The sequence below is a fragment of the Tursiops truncatus genome, chromosome 1 (genome assembly GCF_011762595.2).
Source record: "Tursiops truncatus isolate mTurTru1 chromosome 1, mTurTru1.mat.Y, whole genome shotgun sequence".
In the NCBI taxonomy this organism is placed as follows: Eukaryota; Metazoa; Chordata; class Mammalia; order Artiodactyla; family Delphinidae; genus Tursiops; species Tursiops truncatus.
The window spans coordinates 142,004,150-142,020,832 of record NC_047034.1 but is presented as its reverse complement, the minus strand read 5'-3'; the positions used below and the strand labels follow the sequence as shown (position 1 = coordinate 142,020,832).

Sequence of the window (16,683 nt, the reverse complement as noted above, 5' to 3'; positions counted from 1 at the left end):
TAGTAAAGATGCTGTGAAGATTGCTGAAATGACAACAAAGGATTTAGAATATTACATAAACTTAGTTGATAAAGCAGTGGCAGGGTTTGAGAGGATTGACTCCAATTTTGAAAGAAGCTCACTGTGGGTAAAATGCTATCAAACAGCATCACCCACTACAGAGAGCTCATTTGTGAAAGGAAGAGTCAACTGATGTGACAAACCGTTGTCTTATTTTAAGAAACTGCCGCAGGCACCCCAGCCCTCAGCAACCACCACCCTCCTTATCAGTCAAGCAGTCATCAACACTGAGGCAAGATCCTCAACCAGCAAAAAGATTCTGACTCGTTGAAGGCTCAGATGATGGTTAGCATTTTTTAGCAATAAAATATTTTTTAATTAAGGCATTTGCATTATTTTCTTAGACACAATGCCACTGCACATTTAATATAGTTGCACATTTAATAAGTTGTATAGTGTAAACAACTTTTTTACACACCAGGAAACCGAAAAATTCATGTAACTTGCTTTACTGTAATAGTCACTTTATCGCAGTGGACTTGGAACCGAACCCACAGTATCTCCAAGGTATGCTTGTGTATGTATGTCCGAGCCACTACTATGTATGTTTATTCCTTTAAAAAGGAAAAAAGCTATTTTATAATCTTTCAAAGGAAGATGATAGGGAATTATCAGAGGAAGAGGAGACTGAAAGATGAATGGAAGAAACTAAAGGTGTTAGAAAACATAAGTCTATGCTTCTGATAGTCACTGCCTTGCTTTGCAGACAACAAAAGTGACATAAGGAATAAAAGTAATCGAGTGAACATTACTTTTAAATAAAGTAAAGACATTTTATAAAATGGCAACCTTAAATCACAAACCAAACTGACAATAGCAGGGAGTTAATAAGAATCAGAGAAAGGGAAGGTACTCATTTTGTTCCTTATATACGTCTCCATTTGAAAAATGTTTACTGAAAGTGAAGTACTTAAAAATGTGAAACTAAATCAAACAAAATATTGCTAATGCATATAAAAAATAAACTATGCACAGTAAAACCACACAGTCTGAGATGCTGCTTATTTATATTTTAAAATGACTTTATATGATGTATGTAAGTCAAATCATTATACTGCACACTTAAAACTTATACAGTGCTCTATGTCAATTATATCTCAACAAAACTTGAAAAAATGATTTTGTAAATAATTTGGGGAGTACATAATTGTTGGCATGGTGACAATAGACATTAGTTTGCAGACGGACCAAAGAATAATGCTACTAATGCACAACATTTGCTACCTTTTCTCCCCAAAGAACAAGCTATGATCAGTTCTCTTGTTATTTCATGCTAACACCATCTATGTGAGACAAATAAGATTGCTACTCTTTTTTTCTTTAACATGCACTAACAGCCAAAAACAGAAAACACTTACATAATGCTTATTATTCATAAAGGGTGGCTAAGGCATAGAGGAGTTAAGGCCTGTGCTAAAAATTACATACTTTATCTGAGTTGCAGAGTCAAGTCCAGAATCCAAGTTTATATGTTCAAGACAAAAACTGGTTGTAAATACCCCAAATTATTTTTTCAGCGTCAAAATGCACCTGCTAAATGTTTTCACTCTTTTGATACTCAATCTGATTCTTTTAAACTAAAATGGTATCCAACATAATAAAAGTAGTTTTAAGAAAGTAGATTAAAAACAACAACATATATACAATGGAATATTACTCAGCCATAAAAAGGAATGAAATTGGGCCATTTGTAGAGATGTGCATGGTCTAGAGACTGTCATACAGAGTGAAGTAAGTCAGAAAGAGAAAAACAAATATCGTATATTAATGCATATATGTGGAACCTAGAAAAGTGGCACAGATGAACCAGTTTGCAGGGCTGAAATAGAGACATAGATGTAGAGAACAAACGTATGGACACCAAGGGGGGAAAGTGGTGGGGGTGATGGTGGAGGTGGTGTGATGAACTGGGAGATTGGGATTGACATGTATACACTGATGTGTATAAAACGGATGACTAATAAGAACCTACTGTATAAAAAAATAAAAATAAAAACAACAGAAAAAGGCAAATGGGGCTTCCCTGGTGGCGCAGTGGTTGGGAGTCCGCCTGCCGATACAGGGGACACGGGTTCGTGCCCCGGTCTGGGAAGGTCCCACATGCCACGGAGCAGCTGGGCCCATGAGCCATGGCCGCTGAGCCTGCGCGTCCGGAGCCTGTGCTCCACAACGGGAGAGGCCGCAGCAGTGGGAGGCCCGCGTACTGCAGGAAAGAAAAAAAAAAGGCAAATGGTTTAACTAACAACGGACCTATTTTTCTGCTACATGCTAGAAACGGAACTAAGGCTATGCTGAACAGGCTCAGCAAAAGTAGGTTTGCTGACAGCATTGATTCAACAAACTTTATTGAACAAATACCTGTATGTTAGGTTAAATCCATTGCTAGATCTTAAACATAATACTACACAATAATTCCTACCCTAACGATGACACTACTTCACACTAGATAGTATTTTATTTTATTTATTTATTTATTTTTTTTTTTTTTGCGGTACGCGGGCCTCTCACTGTTGTGGCCTCTTCCATTGTGGAGCACAGGCTCTGGACGCGCAGGCTCAGCGGCCATGGCTCACGGGCCCAGCTCCTCCGCGGCATGTGGGATCTTCCCGGACCAGGGCACAAACCCACGTCCCCTGCATCGGCAGGCAGACTCTCAACCACTGCGCCACCAGGGAAGCCCATACACTAGATAGTATTTTATAGAAGAACTTATGCTTTAAAATAATTCTCTAGGGGCTTGCCTGGTGGTGCAGTGGTTAAGAATCCACCTGCTAATGCAGGGAACACGGGTTCAAGCCCTGGTCCGGGAAGGTCCCACATGCCGCAGAACAACTAAGCCCGTGTGCCACAGCTACTGAGCCTGTGCTCTAGAGACCATGAGCCACAACTACTGAGCCCATGCGCCACATCTACTGAAGCCCGCGCGCCCTAGAGCCCATGCTCCACAATAAGAGAAGCCACCGCAAAGAGAAGCCCGTGCATGGCAACAAAGAGTAGCCCCCGCTCACCACAACTAGAGAAAGCCAGTGCGCAGCAATGAAGACCCAATGCAACCAAAAATAAATAAATAAAAGAAATAAATTTATTTTAAAAATAAATAAATGAATAATAAAATAATTCTCTAAATTTATTTAAGATAGGAAAATCCAGAAAGATTTTGTAATAAAATGAAACTGCAGTAATAAACAGGACACTAAAAACATTAACAGACCAATGCAATTACTACTACGTGTCACTCTGATATAAACTTCTTGACTGCCCCTAGGCTTACTTTTATACTATGTTGAGTCTCCCTGGTAATAGCATGGGAAGTGGCATTAGCTTATTTAGCATCTCTCTGCCTTTTAATATTTATATACATACATACAATTCCTTAATAAGTAACAGAATATAAAAAATAAGGAACCAATGAAGGATATGAGGAAATTTATATTCTAGAAAGATCACTATAGGGAAACTATGTAAAATACAGACTAGAGGAAGAAAGAAACTGAAAGAATGGAAATAGAGGGAGGAATTATTTTAATAACTTATGAAAGAAATTCATTCTTGAACTGTAATGGAGGGGATCCAAATAAAGGAGGAATTCAAATGATACTGTGATAAAACTAACAGAACTTAATCAAAAGCAGTGAAAGAAATGAAAGAAGAAAAAACTTCTAACAATCCCAAATATCCCTGAGTATACCTTCCACAGTGATGCATATCAACAAACCAACAATGAACAAAGAAAAGGTGCATGACGTGATGTGTGACTGGCACATAATTTATAATAAGAGAACAACTATAATCCAGAGTAAAAAATTGGAAGAGTTTAGAGAAGCAGGAGAAAGATACATATCATACAATAATAATATTTGGTTTACAATTCATTTGGAATCAAATTTTATTTACAAAACATATGTAACTATTTAAATTGTATTTGTTTTCAAACAGAATAACACAAATGCTTCTAGTCTACCATACTTAGGCACAAGTCTGCTTTTACAGTGAATTAAAAGGCCAAGAGTTTACAAAATGTGATCCCTAGAAATTCTATCATATATTTCTATAAAAAAGCTTTAAAATAGTTCATATTCTCCAAACTACAATAGACTTAAAGTGTAATATTAAGATGTATAATCCAGAAGCCAGCATTTTGATCACCATCTTTGAAATGAGCAGTGGATGTCACTCCAACTGAGTGAACCAATGAAAAAGTGGTTCAAGTGATTAAAATATCCATGAACTTTCACTATATGCCAAATATTCCAGCAACAAAAAGAATCAGGTCAATTTGAAAGAGACACTGTTATCTACTCAGTCACATGCCATACAATAGCAGTTAAAATTTATTTAATATAGGACTGCCTTCTAGTTTTCTTAAAACAGATAAAAATCTGAAATAATACTATATAGCACATGGAATTATACCTAATATCTTGTAATAACCTATAATGGAATATAATCTGCAAAAATACTGAATCACTATGCTGTACACCTGAAATTAACATAATACTATAAATCAACTATAATTCAATTTTTTTAAAAACTCAGAAAAAAGAGCTACAAGAGAGAAAGATATTATATAATGACAAAAGAGTCAACTCACCAGGAAGATGTACCAATTATAAGCATATATGTACCCCAAAACAAAGAACCCAATATATAAAGCAAACAATGGAAGAACAGAGGGGAGAAATATACAACACAATAATAGTAGGGGATTTCGATACTGGATAAAACTTCCACAGAGAATATCAATAAGGACTTGAACAACACTGTAGACGAAATGGAACTAACAGACATGTACAAAACATAACACCCAGCAGCACCAGAATACACATTCTTCTCAAGCACACATGGAACATGCTCCAGGATAGATAATAAATTTAAGAAGAAAAGGGTAAAGGAAAAGTGCTATTGATTTTTAGTTTCAGTATATTGTGGCTGGAAAACATACTTGGTATGATTTCAATCTTCTTAAATCTGTTGTTTGTAACCTAACATGTCATCTATCCTGGAAAATTCACAAATATATAGAAATTAAACAACTTTTGCTTGAACAACCAATGGGCCAAAGAAGAAATCGTAAGAGAATTAGAAAATATCATGAGACAAATGAAAATAAAACACAAAATACCAAAACTTATGGGATGCAGGGAAAGCAGTACTAAGAGGAAAGTTTATAGTACTAGAGGCCTACATCAAAAAAGTAGAAAGATCTCAAATAAACAACCTAACTTTACACTTCAAGTAACAAGAAAAAGAGGAACAAACTAAGCCCAAACTTAGTAGAAGTGAGGAAGTTAGTCTTCAATAAAGACTAGAAATAAATGAAAAGAGAATAGGAAAACAACAGACAAAATCAATCTAACTAAGAGCTGATGTTTGAAACAATCAACAAAACTGATGAATTTTCAGCCTAAGCCAAGAAAAAATAAGACTCAAATAAAATCAGAAATGAAAAAGGAGATATTACAACTGATGCCACAAAGATAAAAAGAATCACAGAGACTACTATAAACAATTATATACCAACAAATGGGATAACTTAGAAGAAATGGGTAAATTCCTAGAAACATATAATCTACCAAGACTGAATCATAAAGAAAAAGAAAATCTGAACACACTTATAACTAAGTAAGGAGACTGAATCAATAATCAAAACCCTCCCAATAAAAAAAGACCAGCACCAGATGGCTTCATTGGAGAATTCTACCAAACATTTAAAGAAAAGTTAACATCAATCTTTCTCGAAATCTTCCCAAATTTGAAGAGGTAGAACACTTCCATACTCATTTTATGAGGCCAACATTACCCTGTTGCCAAAACCAGGAAAAAAACAGTATAAGAAGAAGAACAACAACAACAAAAACCAACAGGCTAATATTCCTGATGAATATAGATGCAAAAATCCTCAGCAAAACACTTAAAAGCTGAATTTGACAGCACATTAAAAGGATCATATACCAAGTAGAATTTATCCATGGGATGCAAGCATGGTTCAACATATGAAAATCAATCAATGTGATATACCATATTAACAGAATGAAGGGGAAAATATCACATGGTCATCTCAATAGATACAGAAAAATCATCTGACAAAATACCATTTCATGACAAAAACACTCAACGAACTAGGAACAAAAGGAAATTACCTTAATACAATAAAGGCCATATATGAAAAGATGACAGCTAACATCTTACTCAATAGTGAAAACGAAAAACTTTTCCTCTAAAGATCATGAACAATACAAGGATGCCCACTCTTGCCACTTCTTTTCAGCATAGTATTGGAAATCCTAGCCAGAGCAATTAGGCAACAAAAAGAAATGAAAGGCATCCAAATCAGGAAAAAAGAAATAACATTATCTCTCTTTGTAGATAATAAGTCTTATATGTAAAGAACCCTGAAGATCACACACACACACACACACACACACACACAAACCATATTAGCACTAATAAATGAATTCAGCAAAGTTGCAGGATACAAAATAGCTATGTTTCTATATAGTAACAACAAATAATCCAAAAGGGAAACTAAGAAAACAATCCCATTTATAATAGCATCAGAAGAATAAAATACATAGGAATAAACTTAACCAAGAAGGCAAAAGACCTGTTCAATGAAAACTATAAAACACTGCTGAAAGACATTAAAAGATGAAACAGATAAATGGAAAGACATCACATGTTCATGGATTGAGAGACTTAATATTGTTAAAATGTCCATACTACCCAAAGGGACATACAGATTCAATGTGATCCCTATCAAGATCCCGATGGCATTTTTTGTAGAAATAGAAAAACCAATACCAAAATTCATATGGAACCACAAAGGACCCTGAATAGCTAAAACAATCTTGAGAAAGAATGAAGCTCGAGGCCTCACACTTACTTAAAAACATTTTACAAAGTAATCAAAACAGTATGGTACTGGTGTAAAGATGGAAATATAGACCAATAGAACAGAACAGAGAGCCCGGAAATAAACCCACACATATAGGTCAAATGATCTTTGACAAGGGTGCCAAGTCTACATGATGGAGAAAGGACAGTCCCTTTAACAAATGGTACGGGCATAACTGGATATCCACATGCAAAAGAATGAAATTAGACCTTTATCTTACATCATACCCAAAAATTAACTCAAAATGGATTACAGGTCTCAAAGTATAAAACTACTAGAAGAAAACATACAGAAAAACCTCCATAACATTTATCTTGGCAGTGATTTCTTGGATATGACACCAGAAGCATAGACAACAAATGTAAAAATAGACTAGTGGGACTACATTAAACTAAAAAGCTTTTGTGCAGCAAAAGAAACAATCAACAGAGTAAAAAGGCAACCTACAGAATGGGAGGAAATATTTGCAAACCACATATCTGTTAAGGGGTCATATTCAAAACAAATAAATTAAAAAAAAAAACAAATTCACAATTCAATAGCAAAAGTTAAATAACCCAATTTTAAAATGGGCAAAGGACTTGATTAGACATTTCTCCAAAAAAGACATATAAATGACCAAAAGGTATATGAAAAGATGCTCAGTATCACCAATCATCATGAAATGCAAACCAAAACCACGAGATATCAACTCATACATGTTAAGATGGCCATTATAAAAACAAAAACAACAGAAAATAACAAGTGTTGGTAAGGATGTGAAAAAATTGGAACCCTTGTGCATTATTGCTGAAAATGTAAAATGTGCAGCTACTATGGTAAAGAGTATGGAAGCTCCTCAAAAATTAAAAATAGAGCTAACATATGATCCAGCAATCTCACTTCTGGGTATTAATCCAAAAGAACTGACCTAAATGTCCATCGACGGAGGAATGGGTAAAGCTGTGGTGGTACCTATATACAAGGGAATATTACTCAGCCATAAAAAAGAATGAAATAATGCCATTTGCAGCAACATGGTTGGACCTAGGGATTATTACACTAAGTGAAGTAAGTCAGAGAAAGAAAGACAAATATCATATGATATCACTCATATGTGGAATCTAATTTTAAAAAAAGAAAGAAAAGAAACAAATGAACTTATTTACAAAACAGAAATGGACTTACAGATAGCGAAAACAAACTTATGGTTACCAAAAGGGAAACATAGGGGGTTGGGAGGGATAAATCAGAAGCCTGGGATGAACACACACATACACTACTACATATAAGATAGATAACCAACAAGGACCTACTGTATAGCACAGGGAATTCTATTCAATATTCTGTGATAACCTATATGAGAAAAGGATCTAAAAAAGCATGAATATATGTACATGTATAACTGAATCAATATTCTGCGATAACCTATATGAGAAAAGAATCTAAAAAAGCATGAATATATGTACATGTATAACTGAATCACTTTGCTGTACACCTGAAACTTACACAACATTGTAAATCAACTATATTGCAATAAAATAAAATAAAACAACACACACACACACCAAAAATAAGAATTGAAAGCAGTGTCTCAAGAGATACTTGCAATCCCATGTTCACTGTAGCATTATTCACAATAGTCAAGAGGTGGAAACAACCTAAATGCCCATCAACAGATGAACGGATAAAGAAAACGTGGTGTATACATACAATGGAATATTATTCAGCTTTTTAAAAGGAAGGAAATTCTGTAATATGCTACAACATGGATGAGCCTTTCACTTATCATATGAAGCGAAATAAGCCAGAAAGACAAATGTTGCATGATTCCACTTATATAAGGTATTTAAAGTAGTCAAACTCATAGACGCAGAAAGCAGAATGATGACTGCCAGGGGCCTTGCAGGAGGGGAAAATGGGAAGTTGCTGTTCAGTGGATATAGAGTTTCACTTACTCAAGATGAAACAGTTCTAGAGATCCACTGTACAACAATGTACCCATAGTTAATAAAACTATACTGTATATATCTCATTTTTAAAATAAAAAGGAATGTATAGGAGAATATTTGGGGGCATGGGGATGGGCACAGGGAGAAGGGACTAGACTAGGGGAGGAATCCAGGCAAAAAAAGAAACAAGTACAAAGGCCCTGAGCTAATAACCTATTCAAGGAACTGAAAGAGGTCCGTTACAACTCAGGCATGGTGAGTAAGAAGGAGAGTGATAATGGATGAAAACTAGAAATGCAGCAGGGTCTGGTCGAGCAGTACTTACAGGTCATGTTAAAAGATTTGAATTTTATCCCCAAAACAATGGAAAGTTTCTAAATGGTTTTAAGTAAGGGAATAACAATCTGATTCATGTTTGGGAATGATTACTCTTTTAACAGACTTGCTTTTCTCTGTAATGCAGCGGTCCCCAACCTTTTTGGCACTAGGGACTGGTTTCGTGGAAGACAGTTTTTCCACAGACGGGGTGGGGGGATGGTTTCAGGATGATTCAAGCACATTACATTTATTGTGCACTTTATTTCTATTATTATTACATTGTAATATATAATGAAATAATTATACAACTCACCATAATGCAGAATCAGTGGGAGCCCTGAGCTTGTTTTCCTGCAACTAGATGGTCCCATCTGGGGGTGACGGGAGACAGTGACACCCAAAGTGTGTTGCTTATGTCCAGTCTACTCCATAATCTCGTTTTGGCTACTGTCACTGCAGAAAACCCTGCTTCACAAAGATAGGGTGTTGGAAATGGAAGCAGCCTTTTCAGTGCTTTTTGTGGCAATCTCAGGATATTCCGCCTTAGCTTTCATCCAGAACATATGGAGATTTGAAGTTGTCTCAAACATACTTTTAAGGCTACCGTCATTTGTGATCTCAACCAGTTGATCCTCTTCTAGGAAGGACAAAGTCGATTCACCTGGCTTATTCACAAATGGGTCACAGATCCATTCCTTCCCAGTTCAGTCTTCTGTGGTTGGGAAGTAATGCTCAAACTCTTTTGAAAGCTGAGATAGGTGATCACGCACCAGCTGGGAGAAAGAAGGCCCTGGCTCAGTCTCTTTCAAAATCTCTGCCAATGTTTGAAACATGTCAAAAATCCCAGTGTTCACTTGTCGCCCCCATAATTCAAGTTTAGCTTTGAATGCAGCCTCTTTTTCTGCCGACTTGAACACAGTTGTCGTTCTCCCCTGAAGTGACAGATTGAGTTCGTTGAGCAGGTTGAATATGTCACACAAGTAAGCAAGTTTTGTGACCCATTCTGTGACACTGAAATGTGCTGCCAGTGGTGACCATTTTTCTAAAAGAAATCTCTGGAGTGGTTCTCATAACTCAAAAACTCTGGCCAGTGATCTACCTTTAGAAAGCCATCTCACTTCTGTGTATAAGAGAAGACGTGTGTGCTCTGCATCCTCCTCCTCACAGAGCTGCGTGAACAGATGTGAGTTAAGGGCATGCACTTTAAATATGGCTGATAATTTTAATCACATCCTGCAAAACGCTCTTAAGTTCAGGTGACATTTTTCAGCTAGCCTGCATTTCTCTACGGATGATACAGTGCGTAGACTTACATTTGAGAAACGACCTCTTTGACTCGAGTTGAGAAACCAGAGAGCCATCCAGTCATGGCAGCTGCTCCGTCCATGCATGTACCAACACAAAATGACCCATTCAGTTTTCTTGATATGTAATACTTCAAAGACTTGAATAGTTCTGCAGCTGTAGTGTTGGCTGGCAACAAAAGTGCACATAACATACCCTCATGCACATCCTCCTGAAAAATATATCGCACAAAAACAAGCACTGTTGCCTTGTCAACATCGGTAGATTCGTCAACCAGGGTTGCGTACCACGGTGACTCATTAATCCTCTAACCATTATGCCTCAATATCCTCTGCTATTTCATCAATTCATCTAGTTATGGTGCTAACTGAAAGAGGAACACGTGCCACCTTCTGAACTGCAGCCTCTCTTAAAAGTTCACACCAAATGTCCTTAGCAGCAGGCAGGATCAACTCTTCACCGATAGTAAAAGGCTTCTTAGCTTTAGCAATGCGGTTAGCCACTAAGAATGATGCTCTCAGTGCAGACACATTCGATGAAGTGGTGGCCTTCAATAATTACTTCTATTCTTGTGTTCACATTTTTTTCTTTTGAAAAACTCCAAAGGCTTGTCTTTAATGTAGGGTGCTTGGTCTCCATGTGGCAAAGCAGTTTTGAAGGCTTCACAGCTGCACTGGATAACCGGTTGCCACATATTATACAAAGCGGGGTTGGAGAATGTCAATCACCTGTTGCAATGAACCTGTAATTTAAGTAGGACTCTTGGTATTTTCTTTTAAATGCAGCTTTCTTTTTGTTGGCAGCCTTAGACTCTTCTGCTGTCTCATCAATGGGTCTTTCCCCCTTTTCAAAGAAGCTCTCCAGCGACATTTGTTTTTTACTCATTTTGGCTAGGGTTAGCTTGTGGGCTTACCAAAACTTTGAGACAAGTGCGCAGAGTGGGAAAGAGGCGCGGATAGAAGTGGTAAATAAAATAATGGGCAGGCCACTCATGGACTAAAATAAGTGCCGGATTCTGACTTAAAGCCTGCCACCAGATGCAGCTAACAATTGAAGTACATCAACTCACTTGCCACTATAAAGCCTTGCTTAATTGTCACTTGCCACTCACTGACAGGGTTTTGATATGAGTCTGCAAGCAACTGATTTATTACGGTCTCTGGGCAGTCAAACCTCTCTTCTAATGACAATCTGTATTTGCAGCTGCTCCCCAGTGCTAGTATCACTGCCTCAGCTCCACCTCAGATCATCAGGCATTAGATTCTCATAAGGAGTGTGCAACCTAGATCCCTCGCATGCGCCGTTCACAGTATGGTCTGTGCTCCTATGAGAATCTAATGCCACTGGTGATCTCACAGGAGGTGGAGCTCAGGAGGTAATGCAAGTGATGGGGAGTGGCTATAAATACAGATGAAGCTTTGCTCACTTGCCCGCCACTCACCTCCTGCTGTGCATCTCAGTTCCTAACAGGCCACAGACTGGTACCTCAATTAATAAAATTAAATAAAATTAGGAAAGGATCTCCCCAAAAAGGAACAAAGGCAAAATTTCAGAAACATCTAAAATTTAGATATAAGGCAAAACCGTATTAAAATAGAAATTAATACAATTTCTAGTTCTGCAACAAACATGGATCAAATAATCTGAATCAAACATGAATTCAACAGTTTCTCTACAGAATTTTGGTAAAGTTTGTCTGAAAATGGCAGGCATAAACTATGAGTCTCCTTTGAGAGAACAGTACTACACCATTTATTTAGCTGGCAGGGAAAAGAAGTGATGGAAATGTCTTATTTCTGATTTCTCATTAATCATAGTATTAAAAATGAAGGAGCTTCAGCTATAAAGTCTGATATCAATATACTTAATAATTCTGGTATTTTTTTAAGCTCTGAGATGTTTGATTTGTATCTGCCCTAAAACAGCTTCATATATCATTCTGCATATGTGGAACAAAAAAAAAATTACTCTCAAACTTACCTCAATCTGAAGACAGTATTTAAAATTAGAACACAATAATCTGTATGAAACAATATCAATTTGTTTTTATTTCCTTCTTGTCAGCAGTCAACTCAAAACAAAAGAATATAAACTGAATGTTTACCTAATGAATTATTTGTGGAGGCTATATGGTAGGAAAAACCTTACCAACGGTACAGCTGTCTTCAAGTACCACATCAACATTTCTGTCTCTGTACTCAACCCTGAAGTCCAGCATCCGAGGTTGCCTTTCTACAATTTGCCTAGATGGCATTACAGGTCGAAATGCTGAAGAAGAAGAGGGAGCAGGAGCAGGAGCTGGAGCTGGGTGACTTGCTGGATCAAATGCAGGTCCTGATATAGGCTCACCCCCATAGTCACTGAAATATTGACATAAAAGAAGAATTATCATCAACCAAATAACTACAGATTACCACTAAGGACCCACTCCATACTGTAAGTCCCATACATACAAACCTTCAAGTTGCGAACTTTCAAAGATGCGAAAGTATTATAAACCTATTACAGCACAATACTATATGGCTGATTGTGTTAGCTGGGTACCTAGGCTAACTTTGTTGAACTTACGAACAAACTGGACTTATGAAAGCACTCTCGAAACAGAACTCATTTGTATAGAGGGGACTTAACTGTACTTGGCTTGTGTTGTTCTTCATATCAAATTTACCTACCTGTGCATCATGGACTAAGTAAATTCTAATTCTTCCATAAAATCTCTCCCAATGACTGAAAGCCACATTACTCTCCCTCCCATCCTTGCCTTTCTATGTCTGTTAGCAGTATCACACATATCCCTTTTAATTAGACTTTTGCCTTATGCTGTTATGATGCTGATAAAACATCATTTTAAACTCTGTGAATTACTAACAGTATCTTCTTAACCCACTCGCATTTACTTACCGAATCATTAATTGATTCATTAACTCTACTTTCCACAAAAACTATTCTGAAACTTAACCATCCCTAAACCTCCATTCTCCCTCTCACTCCTCAGTCTTAAAATATATTTTTCCTACCTATGCAGAGAAAACGGATGCCATCAAGAAGAAATTCCCTTACCCTTCTAACATCAAATCCACAAACTAACCTGCATATGCACTCTCTTTCTCTAAATAGAGAAGACATCGTTCTATCTACGCATCTACTCATTAGCCTTACATTATGGATTATCCCTTTCCCTTCCATTATCTTCAACATCTCCTTCTCTTCTGGATTCTTCTCAGAAACATTTAAACATGGTTGAATCTCTCCCTTCTTAAAGAATAAAAATGAAATTGTGGCTCTGTCCACTTAATAGCTGTCTCATTTGTAAAATAGGAAAATTAATTATATGTGTAAGGATTAGATCAAATAATGTGTATGAAAAGCTTAGCACAATGCCTAGTACTTAGTAAGATCCCAAACCTCAAACCCAGTACAGCCAAAGTTTAAACCATTAATGTTTCCCCAAGCCTGATTTTCCCATTTATTCCACATATTAGCTACCCAAGCTAGAAACCTCTGGCATTATCCTTGCCCTCTTTTTCTCTCTCAACTCCCACATCTAACTAGTCCTTTCAGTTTTACCTCCTAAATATCCTTTAGATAAGTCATCTACCTTTCCCCTCCGGAGCTGCCACCCTAGTCCAAGCCACAGTCACCTCTTACACAGATTAATGCAATAGCCTAACTCCATACATACCCTTACCCCCCTGCATTTCATCCCATACCACCGCTAGAGTGAAATTAAAGACAAATGTCTTCATATCATTTTCTTCTATACTCCCCTTTGCTCTTCATATAAATGGTCAAAGTGGCGTACAAGGCCCTATATGATCTGAATCCTGTCTACCTTCCCATCTGCATCTTGTGCTATGCTATCTCCATCTCTCTATGCTAATAGCCAGAACAGCTTTTTGTTTTTTGTCTTACCTTGATCCTTCCTAGTTCATGAGGTAACATAAAAATTATTCCTTCTAAGAATATTCTTTCCTTCCCATCCCCAAATTCCATCTTTCTTCTAGCTAATTATATTTATCTTTCATATCTCAGATTATTTTTCAACTCAGAGCATGTTTTACTACCTCAGACTAGTTATAACATCTCACTACTATCAATAATTATGAAGCTCACATTTGTGTTTTTAATGGCTGTATCATCTGCTGAGTTCAAGATTTTATACATAGAAGATATACAAATATTTGACAAACTAATGAGTAGAGAAATAATTATGAAGAATTTGGATTTTTTTTTCTTTGATTTAAGTTATCATATATATATTGTCACTGTTTTTCCCCCCTCAGTAGGAAAAGTAGGGAGGGAGGAAACATAAGAAATGCTCCTATTAAATATCATTACTGTATAATTTTTCTCCACCACCAGAACTACAAGCTCAGTTCTAAAATATCTTTCTTCTCACCCTGAATTTAAAGAAAAATAATGTGTTGGGGGCCCGAATAGGAACAACAACAAAAATGACCAAAAACTTGCCAAGTTAAGCATTGCTTATACAATTAAGAAGGAGAGAATATTTACATTTACTTCACACTGTTGCTTTGATCAGTGTTTATCAAATTATAGATTACATAATTGATTGAGTTGTGGTAAGTCTTTTAAAGAACACAATCAGAATAAGATTAAGAATAGAAAAGAATAGGATAGGATAGAATAGGATAGAAATTATCAGTATATTTCACTAAATAGTTAGGACCAAGTATTATTTCATAAAACTTTTGATTCTGGGACATATTTGTAATATGTGTATTTTGGAATGCAAATATTTCTCATTGTAGGTCTTGTCAAAAAAGTTTGAAAGTGACTAGCTTAGATCTCACCAGAGTTCAGACACTCTAATCACTGATCCAAAGACAAAAACCTATCCATTCTCCCAGTTGTCAGAGTCAAGGAAAGTAATGTGGGAAGAAAAATATGAGAACAGAGAAAATGTCCAAAGCAGGAAGAATGTCACTGTTTGGAAGCCAAAGTGAGCTTCTAGGCATCTATGAACAGAATGTGTGCAATAATACTTCACATATCTAAATGTTGTCACAACTTCTCAGAACCTAAGAAAAACAGCTAATTAGCAGTTTGGTCACTGACATTGTTTTCTTAACTCCAAATTCATCCTTCTATAGTCTATTCTGTAATGCAGGGGCTAGGATTCTGCAAAATTATATTTTTCCTTTGGCATATGGTTTCCTGATAGACCTTTGTCAAATAGAGGATACTAGGTAGAGATTAGTAGTTAGGAGGAGGGGAGGAAAGACTTCCTTCTTCCTGTTTGCATGCATTTCAATCAGCATCACCCTACAGCTTTCAGTCTCCTGCTTTTTTCAGCACTCTTATAACCAGCTTCTTGTCATTCCCTCTGAGATATCACTAATGGCTGGACAGTATACATTCCACAGAGGTCTGATCTTCAGCTTCAAAGAGCTCCTCTGAGTTTCAAAGTTCTGTTAATCCCTTTGTTCCCTAGACCTTCAAGCAGTAACTTCCTGAAGCAGTTATTGTATCTAGGTTACTTCAGTTTTACTTTTTTGCTCTTTTAGTCTTCCACACCTGTGTAACCAATCCTACATTAAATTCCCTCTGTTAAAAATACCCTAGTGTGGTTTCATTTTCTTGATAATGGAGGTGCCCCAGGAAACAAAGGATTCAGGAACTGGCTTGATTATGGCCTTGACCTTCAATGCACTGCTGAACTCCTTGCCAATGGAAAATGGGATGCTAGTGATCCAAGCCATGCACTGGCATAACGATTAATTATCATTATTGAAACAAGTGCCAAAGGGAACCAAATGACTATCTGACCTGACTATTATGGTGGTAATAATGACAAGGACTATGAGCAGGCTGCTTCTGACTCTAAAGGAGAGCTTACAGAATAAAATGACACACTTGGGGTTTTTAAATTTCAGTTCAATTCATGATAAGAAAGAGTTTCTGAAGTGGCACTTTAAAAAGAGCTTCTTATTTCTTATAACCACAGGTATGATCTTCCTAAGAATTGGACTCAAAATTTAATTTTGCAGCTTGCATATTTACAGTGAAAGTTGAACATACATACTAAGTCACTTTTGTGAAAGTTAAGGCACTGTTGTGGAAGGAGTGAGAACCTAAGATGTGAAATGGGGATACCTGAGCGGATTCAGGTGAATGTCGGAATCCTGAACCCCTGGAGTGTCTCTGAGCCTC

General features: G+C 36.8%; 1 protein-coding gene across 8 annotated transcripts in view; it reads right to left on the bottom strand.

The window, feature by feature from the left end:
* FAF1 (Fas associated factor 1) overlaps positions 1 to 16,683 on the bottom strand; it is a 494,094-nt gene that overhangs the window by 294,607 nt on the left and 182,804 nt on the right. For 7 of the 8 annotated variants that reach the window (XM_073789929.1, XM_019937835.3, XM_073789930.1 and 4 more), the window contains one exon: positions 12,658 to 12,869. In XM_073789929.1, the coding sequence (XP_073646030.1) occupies positions 12,658 to 12,869 (212 nt within the window). Of the gene's footprint in view, positions 1 to 9,517; positions 9,591 to 12,657; positions 12,870 to 16,683 lie in introns of those variants that run through there. The other variant, XM_073789947.1, reaches the window with a different exon arrangement.